The 21,842-nt window shown below is 39.3% G+C and overlaps 1 protein-coding gene across 1 annotated transcript in view; it reads left to right on the forward strand.

Annotated features, from left to right (window-relative positions):
* The window catches only part of Catsperb (cation channel sperm associated auxiliary subunit beta), a 116,601-nt gene that overhangs the window by 51,350 nt on the left and 43,409 nt on the right, over positions 1-21,842 (forward strand). Inside the window, exons 10-14 of the mRNA XM_008821753.1 lie at positions 17-83; positions 1,292-1,338; positions 2,370-2,519; positions 6,532-6,690; positions 14,428-14,572. Coding sequence (XP_008819975.1) covers positions 17-83; positions 1,292-1,338; positions 2,370-2,519; positions 6,532-6,690; positions 14,428-14,572 — 568 coding nt within the window. The remainder of the gene's footprint in view (positions 1-16; positions 84-1,291; positions 1,339-2,369; positions 2,520-6,531; positions 6,691-14,427; positions 14,573-21,842) is intronic.

Here is a 21,842-nt window from a genome sequence, read left to right on the forward strand (position 1 = left end):
TTATTTATTTATGTAGGTTGACTACATCAAAGGAAAACTGTGGTATAATGAAAAGTGTTTTGCTAACAGAGAAGATTTTGAAGGTAAATTTTAAAGATATATTAGTAGACTTTTATCAATATAGAGAATATACCGATTAAATAAAATGTCATACAATGAAAATTGAATAAAATGTAAAGATAACTTTTTATATATAAATTAATGGCCTAAAATTTAGGGGAAAAAATGAGAAAGCCAGGCCCAGTAGTGACCCGGTAGTGGTGCACACCTGGTATTCCTGTAACTCTCAGGAGGCAGAAGCAGGAGCATGGCAAGTTTGAGGGATGCCTGGGCTATATATTGAGACCCTCTCAAAAGAAAAAAAATTAAGATAGGACTTGCAAGGTAGCTCAGTGGTTAAGAAAACATGCTGCTTTTGCAGAGAACTGGAGTTTGGGTATCAGGACCCACATATGGCATCTCCAACTTCAGGAGGATCTGATACCTCTGGTCTCCACAAGTACCTGTACACACACACACACACACACACACACACACATAGAGTTAAAAATTAAACATTTGAGTTGGGTGTGATAGTATAAGCCTTTAATCCTAGCACTCGGGAAGCTGAGGCAGGCAGATCTCTATGAGACTGAAGCCAGCCTGGTCTACTGGCAAATTCTAGGCCAGCTGGGGCTATGGGGAGACCTCATCTCAAAAAAAAAAATCAAACTTTTTAAAATAAAATGGTAGATACACTTGCCTAAATGTGAAAAAAAAATGTCTAAGGATATGTTAATTGATAGTAAATAACTGCCATTTTTAATGTTTTTATTGAATTTTTGTGTATTTCACATAGAACATCTCAATCTTAATCATTTTTATACCCTCATCCCTACTGGCACCCTCCCATAGCTCCCCCCCCCCACTGGAGCCCTTATACTCTGTCATCCTTGTTAAGGCCCATTGTGTTGTTAGCGTCCCCAGCCATCCCCCAATGCAAGTCCATCCACTGAGGTCTAGTCAAACTATCTAGAGTTCCTTGTTTTAGGAAAATCAGCTGTTCTTCACCTTGCAGCAACAAATATCCCAGTCACCATTCATCAAAGAAGCTCATTTTGCACCAGTCAGAGACTATTACCAAGTACCACAACTGGTCACACACAGACATGATATGAATTGCCCAAGCTTAAGTGACACATCTACACTGCAACTGTCATTGCTTTTATGGACACCAGTTTATCAATACTAACCCTTACAATTCTTTAAGTGCTGATGCTGTTTATCATTTCTGTTCCTTTGTATTTTACAGTTGATTACATCACTATCACGTTTGACAGAAACAGGACTCTAAGTGAGGTATGATATTGAATATTTTAAAGGTAGGAATTTTGTTAGGCATGATTTCATGAATTGTTATTACTCCTTTTTAAAATACTTTATTTTATGTGTGTAAGTGTATCGCCTGCATGTATATAAGTGCACCCGTGTTGAGCAATGCCTGCAGAGGTCAAAAGAGGGTGTCAGATCCCCTGGAACTGGAGTTACTCATGGTTGTTTAGCCACTGTGTGGGGGCTGGGAATCAAACCCGGGTCTTCTGCAAGAGCAGTCAGTGCCCTTAACTGCTGCGTCATCTCTCCAGTCCCGAATTGTTATTGCTCTCAAAAATGACATCCATGGCCAGGCATGGTGGTGCATGCACACCTTTAATCCCAGCACTTGGGAAGCAGAGGCAGGCGGGTCTCTGTGAGGTTTAGGCCAGCCTGGTCTCCCTAGTGGATCCACGGCCGCTGGGGGTACAGGGAGGCCCCGTCTCCAAAAAAAAAAAAAAAAAAAAAAATGACATCCATGCACACAGAAAAGCTAAACCACTTCCAGTGGTATCTGTATGTACGGGTTTAATAGCAGATGCTTTCTTTGATTAAATCTAGACCTATTAAACAGTGATTCTAAACAAATAATCCATTATCAGAAGAGGTACTTTGCACTATTTTCTGAGATCATATCCACCCAGAAGAAAGGCACAGATACTAAAGATTTTAAAATATGATTTGTGAGCCAGGTGCGGTAGTTCACACCTATAATCCTAGCACTCAGAGGGCAGAGGCAGTAGAATCTCAAATTCAATATGAACCTGGGCTACAGTGAGTTCCAGGGCAGCCTAGTTTGTATAGTATGACTCTGACCCCAAAAAGCCTGAGAGAGAGAGAGAGAGAGAGAGAGAGAGAGAGAGAGAGAGAGACCAGGGGGAGGGGAGAGGAAGGGGGAGGGAGACAGGAAGAGAGAGAGATTTGTGGACTGTCACAACACAGTGATTTATTAGTTTCTTTCCTACAATAGTTAAGATTTATGCTTCAGAAACATTAACTCTTCCTTTTTCCTTTCATAGTCAAGTGCTTGTTTTTATGGTAAAGAACCATTTCTTGAGTGGTGGCCTTGCTTACCTTCCACTTTTAGAGGCGCAAAAAATGTTCGAAGTGTGATAACATTTCTTATTGACCAAGAACGTGACACCGGGATTTATTTATTCTATAACCAGGTAGGTGTTATATCCTACAGAGGATTGATGTTGTCGTCAAGAAATGCAAATTCATCTGAGCAAATGTCATTTCTAACTTCTCATGCTCTCTGTCAATAGAACCTGATAAAATTATTTATGACTAATAGAATACTTTGGCCTGAAGAGATTTTTTTTTCACCTCTGATCATTCAGCTGATGAAAATGGAAATCATGATGCTGGTTGCATAGTTATTGTCCTTTGCTAATTCTCCAGGAGAATATAAGCTTCATATTCTCCATATAAATTTAAGGTTCTATAAAATGACTAGTTAAGATCAATTTATAAAAATAGAACCCTTTGCTACAGATCTGTATTTTCTATTGCATAGGGCTACGAATTAGAATTATTCTCAGAGCCATTAGAAAATACATGGGTTCTCCAGGTGACTGCTGAGTACCCAGCCCTAAACAGGACATCTGTGTCACCCTTCCAAGGCTCAGGAAGCATTGCAGAAGAGAGGGCTGAAAGAATGTAAGAGCTGGAGGATGGTGTCTTATGGATATGGCATGTCTGCTGCACTCATAAACTGGTAGCAGTCATGGCAACCTGCAGGGACCTGCACAAGACTGGGCCAATCAACATTCCATCACTGATGGGGAAAGGGCTCATAAGGCCCCAATCCTCCCACAGGAGCTATAGGTAGTAAAGTTTATAGGGATGGGGGAAGTCAGTTTTCAGTGGTATAGTCACTGGTACAATGTCCCCATTTAAGCCAATAGCCCCCTAACCTATGTTCATGTAGGCAACCCTAATTAAGTACACACACACACACACACACACACACACACAAAGATATGAATGTAGGAAGGACACTTGAAGAAGGGATGGGGAGAGACAGGGATGAAAGAGGATAATGGGGAGACTCTGATCAAAGAATACTACATATATCCATATATATGACTTTGTAAAAGAATAAATAAGGGGCTGGAGAGATGGCTTAGTAGTTAAGAGTACATACTGCTCTTGCAGAGGACAAGGGTTTGGTTCCTAGCACCCATATCAGGCAGTTCACAAATACCTATAACTCTCACTCCAGAGGCTCTGATGCCCTCTTCTGACCTCCAGGGGCACCTGCACATACATACACATACATCATGCAGACATACATATATATGCATAATTTAAAATAAATCTTTTAAAAAATAATAAGCTATTTTGGGGTCAGTGAGAATGCTCAGTAGGTAAAGGTACTTGCTGCCGGGCCTGATGACCTAAGTTCAATCCCTAGGACTCATATGGTAGAAAGAGAACCAATTCCCACAGGTTGTCCTCTGACCTCATGTGAGCAATGACATACACATGCGCACACGTGCACACATGCGCACACACACACACAAAATAAATAAAAAATGTGATTAAAAATAAGGGTAAGCCAGTTTGGCACAAAGATATTTTAAGCTGAACATTTTTGAGATTGAACTGGTGACTTTTTAACAGATAAGTAAGTTACAGGAGAACCACAGAGAGGGAGTAGGAGATAATGTTTGGCCATGTTGGTATCTCTTTTGGGGTCATAATATTCCCCTGGAGAAGAAATGTGGGATGGATTTTATGTATTTGCTTTATTTTTTCTGGATGTAGATCTGCTCTGAAGAGAAATTGACAATAGTCAGTCTCATTTCCCAGAATTTGGTGTTCTCATTCAAATAAGGGAAGATCTAAGAAAGCTTTTTTTCTTCACCAGTGAAATCTCTAAAGTCTTCAGCTAAACATTTTTATGCAAAGATGGCATATTGTGGGGTCATAGTCCCTTTAAGATCATGATCCAGTAGAACTGGGATATAGCTCAGACACCCACACTTGACATGATTATCATAGGTGTGGACATTGGAGATAGCTTTAGTGTCAACGTAACACACCTGGGTTAAGGGAGTCTCAATTGGGGAATTGCCTCCACTGGACTGGCCTGTGGCCATGTCTGTGGGGGAATTTTCTTGACTGTTGAGTAATGTGGGAGTGCCCATCCCACTGTGGGTGGTGCCACCCCTGGGCAGGTGGGCCTGTGTTGTATAAGAAAGCAGAGCAAACCAGTAAGCAGCATTCCTCCATGGCCTGTGCTTCAGCTCCTGCCTCCAGGTTCCTGCCCTGAGTTCCTACCTTGGGCTCCCTGATGAACTGTGACCCAGGAGAAGTAAACCAAATAAACCTTTTCCTACCCAAGTTGGTAGTGGTCAGTGTTTTGTCACAGCAATGGAGAAACAAAGTAGAACAGAAATTGGTACCAGAGAGTAGGGCACTGCTGTGACAGAGCTGACATTGGAGGATTGTGAAAGCATTTGGAACTTTGGGCTGGAAAAACCATTGAGTGCTCAGAGTTTGTTGTTGTGGAGCTTGGAACAGTTACGCTGAAAGAGTTGTAGATGATGGAGTCCTGGCTTGTGACGTTTTAAAGGGAAGCAGAGAATATCAGGGCTGTTTGTGTGATATTTTGAATTGAGAATCTATGGGTTCTGGTGGGCTGGGGCTGAAGAATCAGCTGTGATTAAGAAGAGAACCTGAAGTAAAACCTTTGCTCCTCCTGGGACAATTGATGCTGGTTAGGTGGGGCTGAAAAATCAGCTGTAAGTAACAAGAGACCAGCATCACTGTGGTGAAATCTTGGTCTGCACACAGAAGCTGTGTTCAAGAGGAGGCCTGAGCCTCCATCTCTAGTTGGAAGCAGGACTTGGTAATTTGTAAGAGTCTCCTGCATGGTTCTGGTGTTGAAAGCATGAAGAGGGTCACAGAGAGCAGCTGAGACTTGGCACTTTGAGAGGCCAGGAAAGGCTATAGGTGAAAGTGCAGCTTCAGGTGCAGTGAAGACCCCAGGATTGAATGGGTCATGGAGAAAATATGAGACTTTGCACCCCAAGAGGCAAGAAGAGGCCATTGGTGAAGGTGTAGCCTCAGTTTCAGTGGCTTTTGAAGATGCCAGGACCATGGGACAACCACCAAGGGCAGCAGCAGGTGTGGAATAGAGCCAGTCTGGGTCTTCGAGATAAGTTGTGTGTACTTTGGATGGCTGAGTCAGAGAGGTGGAGATGCCAGAACCCTTTGGAGCCCAGAAGATCGTGAGTGAATCCCAGATGTCCAGCCTTTAGCTACCTTGCTGGACTTAGGTTTTGCTTAGGTGTGCTCTATTCCCTTTGAAATAAGACAGTACTTGGTTTGGATTTTACAGAAGCCCACAGTTAAGAGACTTTTAAAAAGACTGTGAACTTTTAAGTGTTTAGATTTTTTAAGGACTGTGGGGTTTTTAAGGTTGTACTGTCTTATGTGGTGATGTTAATGTTAACATCATATCTTGGGGACAAGAAATGGAAAGGCTATGGTTTAATAGTGATATGTTTGTGTGTCAAGGGAGTCTCAATTGGGGAATTGACTCTGTTGGACCGACCTGTGGCCATGTCTATGGGGGAATTTTCTTGATTGTTGAATGATGTGGGAGGGCCCAGCCCACTGTGGGTGGTGCCACCCCTGAGCAGGTGGGCCTGTGTTGTATAAGAAAGCAGGTTGAGCATGGGCCAGGGGAGCAAGCCGGCAAGTAGTATTCCTCCATGGCCTGTGCTTCAGTTCCTGCCTCCAGGTTCCTGCCCTGAGTTCCTACCTTGGGCTCCCTGATGAACTGTGACCCAGGAGATGTAAGCTGAATAAACCCTTTCCTCCCCAAGTTGGTATTGGTCAGAGTATTTTGTTATAGCAATGGAGAGACAAACTAGAACAGTCTATCTGGTGATTTCAGGAATGACTGATAAACTTCTCCATAGTATTTTATTAAAGAATTTTGGACATATTATTTAGTCTCCTAAACTTAATTTCAAAACCTACAAAATGAGCAGGTAGGGAGAATGGAGTAAAGAGATGTCAGTGATTGCTAATCCATCTAGTTCTGTGCTTTGCTAATGTGCCCTGTCTCAAACAAAACCTAAGCAGTAGGAAAATCTAGAAATTATGACATGGACTAAGAAGAGTGGAAGAATTCTTACCAGTTTTTGTGCTTTCTTTATCCAGCGTAATAAACAAATTTCTGTCACTGTGACCATCCTAACTAATGAACGACCAAATTCCCGACCAAAATTTCCAAGTTTCCGGTTTCCTGCCTCATTCTCTTCCCCTGTTGGAATGGTGTTTCATCCCCGAAGCCACTTTCTGTATGTTTATGGCAATCAGGTATGTACCGAGTGATTGTATGTAAAGAACAGAGCTAGGGATAGAAGTGGAGAACAATGAATATTTATCAGCTATTTATTATTGCATGTTAAGCTTGGTGCCTATAGTCAGTTTTGACTTTTCAGTTGGTTCACTGACTGATAAAAATGAGCCATAGGTACACCAGAGTTCTGAGTTTTGCCAGTTATAATCCATTTTTTCCAACTCTGAATGACCTCGATTTTGCTATTAATCCATCAACAGTGTTTATATCTGGTGTTTCTGGTATTTGACAATGAATTTTCTTCATATGACTTTGCCTAAGCATCATTTTCTGGTTCTCTTGTTCTTAGAGCCTTCTCCACCCTTGGGCCTCCAATCATACAGTTCCATATCAGTAGCCTGAAAGTTTTGTAAAGATGTTGTTTTGTCAGTCTGGTACTTTTAAATTCTGTGTAATAGTAAAAACTAAATGCTCTTAAATAAACCTTGATCAGACATAAGACATATATTTTATTTTTTAAGCCAATCTTTGTATTAATTAACATGATTAGATCCATAATTCCATTGATTTAAGCAGAAGTTCAATTGAACTTTGACTAGAAATTAAGATTATTTATTTCATTTAGTCTTTTGTAGATCCAAAATACCCTACTCAAACCTTTAAAACATACAAAAAGCCTTTTTCAGTTCTCTTTCCCATTCTGGACACATCCAGCCATCTTAAACTTCATAAATAAATCCTTCTCTACTAAAAATATTTCCATTCTTTTATCCTTCTAACATTTTTCTTACTACCATGAGACATTTATTAACAAAGTTACCTACTATTGTAAGAACTTTCTTGATGGGGTAACAGGCCCCATATCTACCAGTTTCTCATAAGTTACTAGTGATAAACCAATGTTTGCATTTATCAAAGTGAACAATAAATTGTGCCAATTAAGTTAAAGTTGGAATTTCTTGGAGTAGCTTAGAATAAACTATAATAAGAATTTGACCACTATAATCTGAATTCATAACATCTGAGCAAACAAAACTTTTTATAGTCCAACTTGAATTACCTAAGATTAAAGCTAAATATTTTAAAGGGTTTCCCATAAGTTTTTAGGAATTTTTAAATTTTTACTATTACATCTAAAGTGATAAGCAAATTCTCTATTATCCTAGGACTAAGGAAATAACTAGCCTGCCTCTTATCCCCTTAAGGTATGGCAAGCCTAAGTGTGGCTCCCATAAATTTATGGGAATTTGTTAAATTTTTCCTTCTACATCTAAAGAGGTAAACAAATTATTATCTTAAGGATAAGTGGGGAGCTGGCCTGCCCTTAGGGCCTGGCAAGCTTAAAGGTGACACTACTTCTTTTATAGCCTGAGGGACTGAAGCTTTAGTGGGAGGTTCCCACCCAAGAACATTGTTAGTCACACAATACAGCATCCCTTAAGCTGATGTTATAATAGCATCTTTATATCATGAAATAAGTAATAATAACTCGTTTTGAAATATTTGGTCCCTTAGCTGTTCTCAATGACATAATTCCTGTAGAACTGTGTTATTGTCCTCCTCTTATCATCACTGAGTAAGGGGGTCAGCCTGTCTCAGGAGTTTTGGAAGACATTTTGAGATGAGCATGCTTGAGCTGGACTTGGGAGAGCCAAATCCCATCTCCAGAACCAGCTTCTCAGTGAGTTCAAACAGAACATGACAATTTACCAATATACAAAAAAGACATTTGTTTCTCTGTAAAATTGAATTTGTTGGGGCTGGATTTGGAGGCAGAAATTGACAAAAATCAGAACACTTGGGTTTGAAGTGTCATTCTTTGATATCTCTAAACTTTATAAGATCATGAGTTCACAGCAGTTAGCACTTATAATCAGTGAGAATCAAGTCAAAATAAGTATGTATCTTACTATTGCCTAACTTGAGTTTCTCCCTGGCTATATTTGGGGTAACCAGATGCTTAAAATTTATAACAACAATTACTTAGCTTGTGTCCATAAATGGAGGCAAACAATCTAAAAAAAAAGAGACTGTATACACTCTCCTATAATGATATTTCCCATTAAACACCATTTTTGAAAGCAGAAAATCATCAGACATTTCTTTTTTGTTTTTTTTTTTTTGAGCTCTAAGTTAAACACATACAGATTAGGGGTGTCTTATTATTCCTCTGGAACCTGCTCTCCAGGGCACCTTTATTTTCCTCCCCTCATGAGTGACCATGAGGAAAGAGGCCTTGGCAGATTTAGCCACTTTTCTCACTGAAAAGACTAAATTTTCCTGTATATCCTCCTTCCTTTTTAGTGACCATAAAGAAGGTAGAGTCTATTGAGATTATTTACTCTTCCTGATGTGACTCTAATATTCTATAACTTTAATCAATTTTTTAAACTTAATTTTACTTTTTTGCCTGGTTAATCTGATCCTGTCTGTGGAGGACCCACCATTCAAAAAACTTCAGGAGTAAATATTGGCCTTACATATATTATGGAAATCAGCCAATTTCTAATGATTAAGGAAGATCTTGACTCCTTTGTGGGTTAAACTAAAATCCCCTTAAACATTCCCTTTGACATTTTTTATTTAGTTATAATTTTCAGGCAAACAAGATAGCACTCAGTGAATTCCTCTTTTTTAAAAAGGCTGTCAAGCCAGCTGTCTAAATTAGGAAAACCACATTAAAATTTACCACATATAATCTTCAATTAAGTACCCATGATTTAGGGAATGTAGAACACAGAAAATATCACCAAAAAAATTGAAAAAAGAAAATTTAGGATATTCTCTCTCTTTAACCTATCCATGTCATTTTAACTGGAAAAATGAGTTCAAAAGCAGAATGGTGACACAGAAACAAAACAAGCAAATAGCAAAGGAGTTTTGAGTAAAGAAATGATATTCTATCTCAGAGAAAAACAGGTTTGGAGAAGCAGGGCAGAAAAAGCCAGCATTGTCAACCTCTGCGGTTGCAGAGCCAGGCTTATTATTTATCTAAGTCAGTTCTTCCAACTGCTTCCTGCCTCAGGGAAGGGAGCTTCATGGAAGGCAGGAAAAGACCATGAGGTTCTAAAGGATGTAGTTTCTTTGGAAGTACGTTTTTTTTTTAAAAAAAATATGTGTTTATTTTTTAATTTATGTATATAAGTGTTTTTGTCTGCATGTGTGTAAATACACCCAGTGTTGTGAAATGCTTGTAGAGGACAGAAGAGGGCATCAGATCCCCTGGTACTGGAGTCATGGTTGTTAGCTGCCATGTGGGTACTGGGAACTAAACCCAGGTCCTCTGTAAAAGCATCCAGTGCTCTTAACTGCTGAACCATCTCTCCAGCCCCTTGGAAATACTTTTTTCTCTTGAAAAGGCTGTATATCTACTTTACTTTGGTTCCAAAGAGTTAGCTGTTTCAATTTAATTGTTTTTAAGCAATAGTTTAATCCATCGTCAGTTTTTTTTTCCCCAGTTTTTGAATCAAGTGTCCCATAGTTGGGATGTCAGGGAAAATATTTCTAAATAACATTTAAAGATTCACAAATGGAGCTGGAGAGATGGCTCAGCAGTTAAGAGCATTGACTGCTCTTGGAGAGGACCCAAGTTTGATTCCCAGCACCCTCATGGCCGCTAACAACTGTCTGTAACTCCAGTTCCAGGGGATCTGACCTCCGACCCTTTCTGACCTCTGCTGGCATTGCATGACACAGGTGCACCTACCTACATGCAGACAATACATGCATATACATAAAATAATAAAATATTTTTAAAAGATTCACAATTTAGCCATTCAAGATTGTAATCATTTTCCTAATAAAGCAGTTCTTTAACTTTAAGAAAAAAAGATTCACAAATTTGCTTTGATGACACATTACTTCCAATCCTTTAAGTAAATTTACTAATTGTTGTGCATGTGCACAAAATTTAAGAGAGAGATCCCCACATCCAAAGTGGAAAGGTAAAAAATGAAAGTGTTGAGCACAATTCCAAGCAGTTTGGGCCTGGTAAAGAAGAATATTAAGGGACTGGAGAGATGGTTCAGTGATTAAGAGCACCAGCTGCTCTTCCAGAGGATCCGGGTTCGAATCCCAGCACCCACGTGGCAGCTAACAACCGTCCGTTGGGATCTGGTGCCCTCTTCTGATCTCTGAGGGCATTGCATGACACAGGTGCAAGTACCTCCATACAAGCAATACACTCATAAAGATAAGATAAAAATAATAAATTTTTTTTAAAAATTAAAAACAGGCAAATAAAGAATCATTAATGTGTGCCAGTGCAAGCTATCAAGAAAGCCTTGTGTTTGTTGTCACATCACTAATCCCCCTGTTTAATTGAAAATGTCCAAGTTTTCCCATTTTCCTGAGGACTTCTCCAAGTGCTGATTCATGAGTTAGCACTCTGGCACCACACTTATCAAGGAAAGCCTTGTGTTCAATGTCATACTAACAGTGCATGACTGGGACATCCAATACTCCCCTTTTTCCTCAGGACTTCTCTGTGTGCTGATCTGTGAGTTCAGAGTAGAACCTCTTCCTCATACTGGACACTACAATGCCTGGCTCTTAGCACTCATTTTAAAGCCAAGAGTGGACCCAAACTCTGAGCACCTGTTCCCTCAGTTATCTCACAGAACTGTAGTCTCAAGTCAGGCTTCACTCATTCTTCCATTGAAACAGTATCATCAGCATGAATTGGGGAAGTAGATGCTAGGACCCACCCTTATCTCACCAGAGAATCTTGCCCCCTGACCCATAGGCCTAGAATTTACAGACTTCTCAACTTTTCTCATTGTTTGCAATGAGAAAAACGTGCTGCTTCCAGTACTTTGAAATGTAAATCATACATATGCATTCATCATCTTACAGTATCTTGGGTGGAGGGCCAGAAGGGGTCCTGAGGGATTAAGGTCATATGCCCAGGTCACCAGAGAAGCAGATGACTCAGTAAACTTTTTTATGTTTTAAACAGAAACTTTTCAGTTGCAAGGTTAGGTCAAAGTCATTCGTCCAGATTATGTCCATGTTGTAAAAGTCATTCCTACACTCAGTGAAAGCAATGATTTCCATTTCTCAGTGACTTTTTCCTATGGAAATGAAAATTTAAGATGGCTGCAGTTTAGTTGAGAGAGAACAGAGATTCAGAGATCACATGACAGGTTACAGTTTCAGTTTACAGACAGAAATTCCTCAATCTTTAACTTCAAAATAAAGAATTCTATTTGGATAGAAAGTGCTTATAAGAGCCCAGATTTTGACAGTTTCTAATCCTGGGATTTCTACTGATTTGCTGACTCTTTCAGACCATTTATTGCTTATTGTTAACTCCCTCTAGTGATCAATCATGTACAATCCAATGTATGAAAAGGCCATAAGTACCAATCTAAATTCATTCAAAACAATTTGGAACACAAGCATCCCAGCACTTGGGAAGCTGAGACAGATGAACTGCTGTGAGTTCAAAGCCATTTGGGGCCACATGGTGAGTTCTAAGCCAGCCTGGGCTATGTGATATCTTGTCTCAAAACACAATAAAACAAAACAACTTGAGCAACTAATAAGGCCTACCAAAAATTTTTTTAGCACCTCACCCTGTTGTTTATTCACTCAATCTTTCTGACCCTTCATGCCACACTTACTTGGTTTCTAATTGAATCCATTTCTCCCAATTTGCAAATCTAATCGACACATGAATAAAACCATCTTCATTTTAACCTCACACATGATTTCTTAGTTTACAATCCCTGTTCTATGCAGAATTTAATAAAGGTGATACCCTATTATTAGAGCTTCATGAAACTCCTTTCCTTATTTTAATCTTCATACTGTTCAGAACATCTAATTTTTCTTTGACCCTTGAATTTTTGTTACCCTAATATTCTGCTGTATCTAGGTTGCTTCACATATGCAATAGAAAAACATCTAAATAACATTTGGGGCATGCATTCCTCCTAGTTGCTATCGCGTATTCTTTTCTCTGTATTTCCCCAACTGTAATAGAATTCAATCATTTTATTTAAAGCATTTTTGCTGTCATTTTTTGCCAGTGTGACTGTTTCACTATTTTCTGTTCTTGAATTCTTAGACTAGCTGAATCAAAAGCCAATGGTTTGCAAGAAATTAATGTACTCAAAAAGCATATAGATCAGGAATATTGCCAATAGGCTCTACATCTCAAGCAGAATTAAATTAATGAACTTTACATGTTATTCTCCAAAATTGAGCTAAGAAATGAGACCAACATAGTCGAGTGAGGAATTAGGAAGACAATCAGAACAATGTTTTATGGAAACAAATGAACAATAGCTAAAATCGCTGTAAAATGTAATATAGCTGACCCAAAAAATGGCCCCATTAAGTCAGGACATAAACTCTAATGAGAATCATATTTACATTTTGCAGTCAAGTAGATCTGGAAAACAAAATCACAAATAAAAGGTATGGTGGCACATACCTTTGATCTCAACACTTGGGAGGCAGAGGCAGCGGGATTTCTAAAAGATCAAATTGAGCTTTGGGTCAGCTGGGGCCACAGGGAGAGCCTGTCTCTTAAAAAAATAGCCAACAAAACAAACAAGCAAACAAAAGTTTAAAGAACAGCCTCAAGTTGCTGAGACTGGGAATAAAAGAAGCTGGCAGACTCTTCCCTTGAGTTTGTGGTTTCTATTTCCTTTGCTTTGAGACAGGGTCTTATTCTCTACATCAGACTGGCCTGGATCTCCCTGTATAGCCAAGCTAGCCTTGAACTTGCCTGTCTCAGCCTCCTAAACTCTAGAATTGCAGTCATGCACCACCCTACCTTTGAATTGGCAAAAGACACAAAGTTGAAGGAAAAGTAAATCAGAGGACTGCTACAGCCTGACTTCACAACATCCTATAAAACTACAATCCAATTTTGAGGGGAAAAGATAAATGTGTTAATGGAGGGAGAGAATGAGAAGTAAGAATTATGTAAAGAATGCCTACAAAGTAAGATTAAAGGGAGACATGGGCAGGTGAATGTCTGTAAGATTAAGGCCACCCTGGTCTACATAGCAAGTTCCAGCTGGAGCTGTCAAAGACCAAAAAAAAAAAAAAAAAAAAAGGCAATAATGGCAATACTAAAAAGATAAGTGGCAAATAGACATTTCATAGAAAAGAAAACACAAATAGAATAAACATGTGAACCTGTGAAGATATTGTATGGACCCTAAATAATCAGGAACATACAAATCAGAAATGCAGTATGTGGGGCTGGGAAGGTATCTCAGTGGTTTAAGGCACTTGCTCTGTAAGCATGAGGACCTGAATTTGAATCCCCTACAGTCACACATGATTGTTCCTGCCTTAACCCCAGCAATGGGGACAGAGAGAGGTAGATCCCAGGAGCTCACTGGGCAGCCAGCCCCATCCATCAGTGAGCTTCCATGAGAGGCAGTAAGGTGGAGAACAACAGAGGATGTTCTACTCTAGTATCTGCATGCATGTGTTCATGTACATGCAACACACACACATCACAACAACAACACACACACACACGCACAAAGAATGCAATAAAGTATCATTTCCAGCTACTTAGTTGACCAAATTAATTCTGACAGTTTACACGGGAGATGGTAGGTCAAGTGTATAAGTTGAGAAGGAGTCTATGTGTGTGCCTGTGTGCATGATAGACCTAGGGGCGTGGGAAAGATAATAGTGCTTATCTTTTCTTTTACAGGAAGATTAAACTGGTGGGTAAAATTGGCTGTTCATGCTAATTCTTAGATATTTTCTCTTTATTCTTGTAGGTTTGGCTTTCAATGGATGGTGGGAATGCTTTTGAATTAATAAGTGACTTGCATGGTAATAACGTAAGGAAGACTGCTCATAGTTTTTATACTTCAGATATTACTTTTATTACCCAGAATGGAAAGATTTACATGACAAAGGCAGGTAAGGAATTTTCTGTGTTGGATGTAAGTACTACATTTGGATGAGGAATTAAAGCTGTATGAAAAATATGCTGTATTAATTAACTGATGGATTTGTAGAATCTATAGACACAGGATCATATTACAGCCCCAAAGAAGAGAAACTAGGTTCTTCCTTTCAAGTCCAGTGCTGTTTCCCTTTCCTCAAACCTATTAACAATAGATGTAATCAATCCAGCTATAACTGGGCCCCACATGTTATAAATGGTACCTCATTTAATACAATCACCTTGCCAAAGTAGGTGATGTTAGCTTACCTTTGCTGGTTAAATACACAGCTCAGGTCATACAATCCTAAGAGGTGGACCTCTGTGATTTTAGACTTTGACATCTGATTGTGAAATGAATGGCTCAAAGGGACTGAAAAATCATTAGAAAGGTCTAGAGGTAGATTATGATATGGAACATTCCAGTGTCTAGAAAGCTCTTTTATACTCTGTACCCGTAAAGGTAAATATTAGTCTGACTTTTTTTTGGTTGGTTGTTTTGAGACAGGATCTCCCTGTAGCCCCAGATGGCCTGGTACTAGCTATGTAGACCAGGTTGGTCTCAAACTCACATAGCTCTACCTGCTCTGCCTCCTGAGTGCTGGGATAAAGGCATATGCCACCACAACTGGTTTAGTCTGACCATACAGCTTCACCGAGCATTAAGCTTCATGGAAATGACTGGCTTTTGACGGTCAACATTGTGATTGTGATACTTCATATTGTTGAAGATATTTGTGTTTGTTCCAGGACTATGGTCTTCCAGTCTATAGATATAGTACATTTTATTTATATATTTGCTACTGCTCTATATTTGAATTGGTTCTATTTAGGACTTATAAATTAATATGGTGGTGAATATTTCTGTATCAGTCTTTTGCTGTATATAAGCTTTCTTTTCTGTCATATACATACCTAGGAATAGAATTGTTGCATAATAAAGTATATGTTTATTTGAATTTGTGGGGAAATATCTTAAGTGCTACCAACATTATTCAAAATAATTTTATCAATTTACTGTTCCACCAGCAATGTGAATGTTTCCCTTACTCCCTTACTCTCCCTCTGGGCTCTGGCTAACTTAATATTGTTAGTCTTTTTTTTTTTATGTGTTTGAATGTTATGCCTGCATGTAGGTAAGCGCACCCATGTCGTGCAATGCCTACGGAGGACAGAAGAGGCTGTCAGATCCCCTGGAACTGGAGTTACAGACAGTTGTTAGCTGCCATGTGGGTGCTGAGATTCGAACCCTGATCTCCTGCAAGAACAGTGTTCTTAACCGCTGAACCATCTCTCCAGCCCCATTAGTTTTTTAGTGTGTGTGTGTGTCTGTGTGTCTGTGTGTCTGTGTCTCTGTGTGTCTGTGTCTCTGTGTCTGTATAGGTGTGTGTGTGTCTGTGTAGGTGTGTGTGTGTCTGTGTGTGTCTGTGTCTGTGTCTGTGTCTGTGGTGTGTTCATGTGTATGAGGATGCATGTGGAGGCCAGAGGGCAAACATAGGAGTATCATCTATCTTCTTTGAGATAGGGTCTCCTTCTGGCCTGAAGTTCATCAATTAGGCTAAACTGGCCGGCCAGTAAGCCCCAACAATCCTCCCGTCTCTGCTTCTCCAGCGCTAGAATTACCAGGCTACACCACCATGCCTATCCAATTCAAGTCCTCATGCTGTGAGGCAAGCACTTGATTGACTGAACAGTCTATTCAGCTTCTTCTTGGTCATATATAAGCCATCATAAGTATATAATGGTATCTCATTAGAAGCTTCATTTGTATGCATAATAATGTTGAACATGTTTTCATATGTTCACTGGACACTCAAATTCTATTTTGTAATTGTCTCATTAAACTTGTTAAATTAACTTTTGATTGGATTGGCTTTTTATCAATTTCCATGAGTTTTTAATTTATTATGGGTATGAATTTTCAGTTACAAATATGATGTGAAAATATCATCTCCTGAGCTTTTTGTTCTCTTCATGATGGCATTTGAACAAAAATTAGCCTTTAAAAGTTCCTTTATGAACAGTGCTTTTTGTGTCTTGTATCCTATTTAATAATTATTTGTTTATCTCAACAATATAAAGCTTTTTCTTTTCTAGTGAATACGTTGTTTCAGATTTTATATGTAGGCTTAGGTAATAAAACCTGTAGTTTTGTGTATGTCATGAAGTGATATTAATTTTCCCCCTTAAATCTGCCCTGACCTCAAATTAGATGCTGAAAGTCCTAAGCTTTTCTCATCCTTTTCCTCTCATGGTAAGCTCCCTAATATATCCATAAATAGCATGTCATGCCACTATTTTGGTAAAAACCATGGTTGTCATCATAATCAATTGTAGTTGCCCTATTAGGGCACCTCCAGTGTTATCCTCCACAGACATTGTACCCATCCCCCTATCAGCCATAATGAAAACAGTTGTGAAGCCCTTGTGATAAAGAGTCAGACAGACAGACACCTAACCCAATCAAAGCTGGAGTGGGAGAGGGTCCACATTTTAAGAGATATTAATGAGAAGGCCCACAGCCTTCCAGAACTATATCAGAGTAAAAGCTGCTTTGTCAGAGCTAGGAGTATACCCCAGTGGTAGGGAGTTTATCTAGCATTGATGAGGCCTGGGGTTTGATCTCTAACACTGAAAACAAACAAATGAAAAACCTAACGAGTGATATTGACTGTATGGATAAATATATATCTGCTTGATTTTCTTCTTTCTGTACCTACAATAACTTCATTCAAAATTGTAATGTGTTGGAGGGATTTTTTTAGTGAATCATACTGTTTTTTAATTTTTTTTTGGTCTTTTTGAGATGGTCTCCCTGTAGCCCCAGCTGTCCTGGAGCTCACTATGTAGACCAGGCTGGCCTTGAACTCACAGAGATCCGCCTGCCTCCGCCTTCTGAGGGCTAGGATTAAAGGCGTGTGCCACCATGCCCAGCTATTTTTAATATTTTTATTGAGGTTTTGTGCATTTCATACATTAGTTCTTAACTAAATTTAGGACCACCCCTCCCCATTCATGTTCTCCCACTGGACCTCACAAATTCTGTCATGTAAGTCCCATCCAGTCAAACATTTATACCCAGATGTCCTTTGGTGCAAGTTTATCCACTGGAATCTAGTCAGCCTATCTAGAAATCTTAAGATCTACTCTCCCTCTCCCAGCAGTAATCAGTTGCCAACAGTTCCCAGGCTAGGTTCTGGTCCACTGCCCATTTCCCTCCCTCCACACTAGGCCTTTCTCTGATTGAATTGGCATGGGTCTTGTGTACAAGGCCACCATTGCCACAAGTTCATGTGAGCAAGCTTCCAGTAGCCTGAAAGCCTCTGTTTCCCTATGTTCACAGACCAACACTGGCTCATATAATCTTTCCACCCCCTCTTCCACAATAGTCCCTGAGCTATGGGTGGGTGAGAATCCTATCCAGGGACACACACTCTACAGACTTTTATTCTAAAACTTAGCCAGTTGTGACCCGTGTGCATCACATTCTGTTGAGAGTTGAAGGATCCATTAATATTCTCTCCACCCCTGTTCTGCTATGTTTCATGAGCCTTAGGTGTAGATGTTCCACTGTTGTTCGGTCACCTAGGGCTGAGTATCTCTCAGACATATATTCTCTGTGTGTGACCAGTTGTAGAACTCTGTAATAGCCTCCATCTGTTGCAAAAAGAAGCTGAGTGGTGTATGGTATACTTGGCTGTACATATAAGGATCCATATTTAATATATGGTAAGAAATTTTATTTGTCTAGAGATACGACAAAGATAGGATTTTCTCTAAGATCTATGATCTCTCCAGTCATGTATATTTGGCTATAATTACAGTGCCACCCATGAGTTCCCTCTCATTGAGTGCAATTAGGTAGCTGTTGATTACCCCCCAGGTAACAATGCCACTACTATATCAATCAGTTGTCAATATTCCTTTAGATAAGACTGGGGTCTGTTCTTCATTTTCACAGTTCTATGCTGGGTTACTGTCTGGGAGTCTTTTGGGCCACCCTGGCCAATAACTCAAAGGAAGGTATCTTCTGTCTGGCATTGCTTCTTGTTATATAGCCTTTAGCTATACATATAGACTCTCAAAAATTGTATTGACCCCATTAATGTTTGGTTCTACTTTCCTTTTGGGTATTTAAGACTCTACAGTTGGCTCAGATAAACCAATTTATTTTTACTCTTAAGGCCGTTTGAGGATCTGTTCCTCAGGGGTCACATGGGCTTGGGAGGAGCCCCTGGCTCCTTTCTTTTACCAGTTCTGACTATGTGAAGGTAAGTCAAAGGTCCTGCTCGACCATGGAATTGTCCTTTATGTCCCTCTGACCAAATTAGCATAGGCCTCAAAGTATGGCTGTTAAACATTCAAGAAGGTTAGTTCCACTAGTCTAGTACTTTTAATTACCATGTGCTATGTAAATTAAGGTTGGGCAAAGACCAAAGATTGTCAAATAAACTTTGACCAGACATAGATTATGTTCTTTGAGATAGATGTATGTATAATTTGTCAGTAGGTTGTTGGACTAACATGGTTCCCTCTTTTTTCTTTTAAACTAGCCAGACATTATTTACCTCTTGCACTGTCTAACCCTTCCACCATGGTTTCCCCATTTAAGGTGCCCCCATTTCTCCCTTAATAATACCCTTCTCTTATGGTCCCACCTCTAATTATACTGACTTTTGTAAGTAGATTTTGTAACCTGCCACTTTACTGAAAGTATTAATTATTTCTAGCAGTTTTCTGGTGGAATTTTTAGGATATCTTACATATAATATCATATCATCTGCAAATAGAGATAACTTGACCTCTTCTTTTCCAGTTAATACTCTTAATTTCCTTCTCTTGTCTTACTGCTCTAGCAAGAGTTTCAAGCACTATATTGAAAGGAGTGGAGATAGTGAACAGCCTTAGCTTGCTTCTGATTTTAATGGGAATGCTTCCAGTTTTTTTCCATATAGAATGATGTTGGCTGTGGGTTTGTTGTATACAGCTTTAATTATGTTGAGGTATGTTCCCTTGGAGGGACTTTTAACAGCAGTACATCTCAGAATGTACTACAGTGATGATTCAGGATTGCGTTCTACAATCCTAGATTCAACCAACTAAGATCAAAAATATCCAGAAAAAAACATTACATCTGTTCTAAACATGTGCAGACTTTTTTCCTTATTATTCTCTAACAATGCCATATAACAACTGTTTACGCAGCAGGTATATTAAGTCGCCTAGAGCTGGAATAGAGTATACAGAGAGGATGGATGTCATGTGCAAATGCTAAGGGTAAGGAACTTGAACATCCTCAGATTTTTGGTAACTGTAGGAGGCCTTGAAGCCAATACCCATGGACCACTGTACTGGCCAATGAGACAGTTGATCTCTATGACATGAGTGCCACCCTGTGGACAATAGTCATAAAACACATCAGTTGTAAGACTTCTCAGTTTCCTGGGTAAGAAGCCCCAATCTTAGCTAAGAAGCTATTGGCTACATGACTGCCTACTGGGAGAAGGAGAGTTGGTCTTCGTTAAGGGAGCGACGCTAGATAGTTGTCTAGACTCCAATAGATAGACTCACACTGAGGGACATTTGGGGGACACAAACTTTACTCAGTAGGCCTTAACACATATGACAGAATGCATAAAATGAGGAGAGGGCCCCTCTGGAGGGGAGAAGCAGATAGAGGAGGGGGTTTTAAAATGATCAAGATGTATTATATGAAATTAGCAAAACTTCAATTTTAAAAAGTTTAGACATGTTTATTGTCTCTTGACGCTTGGCCTCAGTTTCTGATTTCGTAAGAATATTATGAAATGGATATCTCTTTTATAGGGTTTTTAAAAAAGATTTCTCTTAGGTGTAGTGGCGCATGCCCTTAATCCCAGCACTTGGGAGGCAGAGGCAGGCGAATCTCTGTGAGTTCAGGCCAACCTGGTCTACATAGTGAGTTCCAGGTCAGCGGGGGCTACAGGGAGACCCTGTCTCAAAAAGACCCCACCAAAAATTTTTTTCTCAGATATTAAAATGTGAAACACATGTATATTTATCAGTACAAAATGGCATTCTATCAGTAAAAATTTGCTATAAAACCCTACTAGACAGTAAGAAAAATACTAATGTATAAGTTTCTGAGAAAACAATTATGAATACAATGGATACAAAAATGTGAATAAATATATTTCAGAACATCATGATTAAATAATCAAGAATTTGGAACATTAATTATGGAACAAAAAGGATTAAAGCCCAAAAGCCAAGGTTTTGTCATCCCTACAAAGAGGCCCAAAATACTATTTCCTTATCTGAGTACCAATTAACACAGAATTTGGAATTTTCTTGAGCTCTCCATTGTGATCATCAATAGATTTTTTAATATTTTTTATTTTGTGTGTATGAATGTATTGCCTTCATGTATGTAAAGATAGAAGTGAAGTCACAAGCTTACCTAGCATACATGAGCCTTGGGTTCGATCCCCAGCACTGCAACGGCAACAACAACAACAAAAAGAACAAACATGAAAATTAAAAGAACAAAACAGAATATTTATATAATGTAAAATAGAATAGTCCCAGACCTGGCCTAGAATTATTCACTTATTCAGCAGTACTTTTGAGGGGGCCATTTACATGCTCAACACTGTTGTACTCACTATAGATGATGTGATACTTTTTCCTATAGAGTTTACATACTTGTCAAGAGGTATTGATAGCTGTAGGCTGGAGAGATGGCTCAGTGGTTAAGAGCACTGGTTACTCTTTGTCAAAAGACCCAGGTTCAAATCCCAGTACCCACATGGTGGATTACAGTTATCCATAACTCCAGTTCCAGGGGATCTGACCCCCTCTTCTGACCTCCACGAGCACTCAGGACACAGGTGCACTTACATACATGCAGACATAGCACTCATACACATAAAATAAAACTACATAATAAAAAAATATTGATAGTTAACACTACAAAAAAATTAAGTTATAGTTTTGGAGAGATAGTTCAGTTGGTATGCCTGGCATTTCCCTATGAGTTTTGGGAATTGTATTCGGGTCCTCATGCTTGCAAGGCGAACATCTTACCAACTATGTAGCCTTTAGCTATACATATGGTCTCTTATGAAATTATATTGGCCCCTTTAATCTTTGGTTATACTTTCCTTTTGGGTGTTTAAGGCCACATAGTTGGTCCAGATAAACTGATTTATTTTTGCTCTTAAGGTCATTTGAGGATCTGTTCCTCAGGGGTCACATGGGCTTGGG

Source organism: Nannospalax galili, unplaced genomic scaffold (genome assembly GCF_000622305.1).
Source record: "Nannospalax galili isolate Female #2095 unplaced genomic scaffold, S.galili_v1.0 scaffold107, whole genome shotgun sequence".
NCBI classification, from domain to species: domain Eukaryota; kingdom Metazoa; phylum Chordata; class Mammalia; order Rodentia; family Spalacidae; genus Nannospalax; species Nannospalax galili.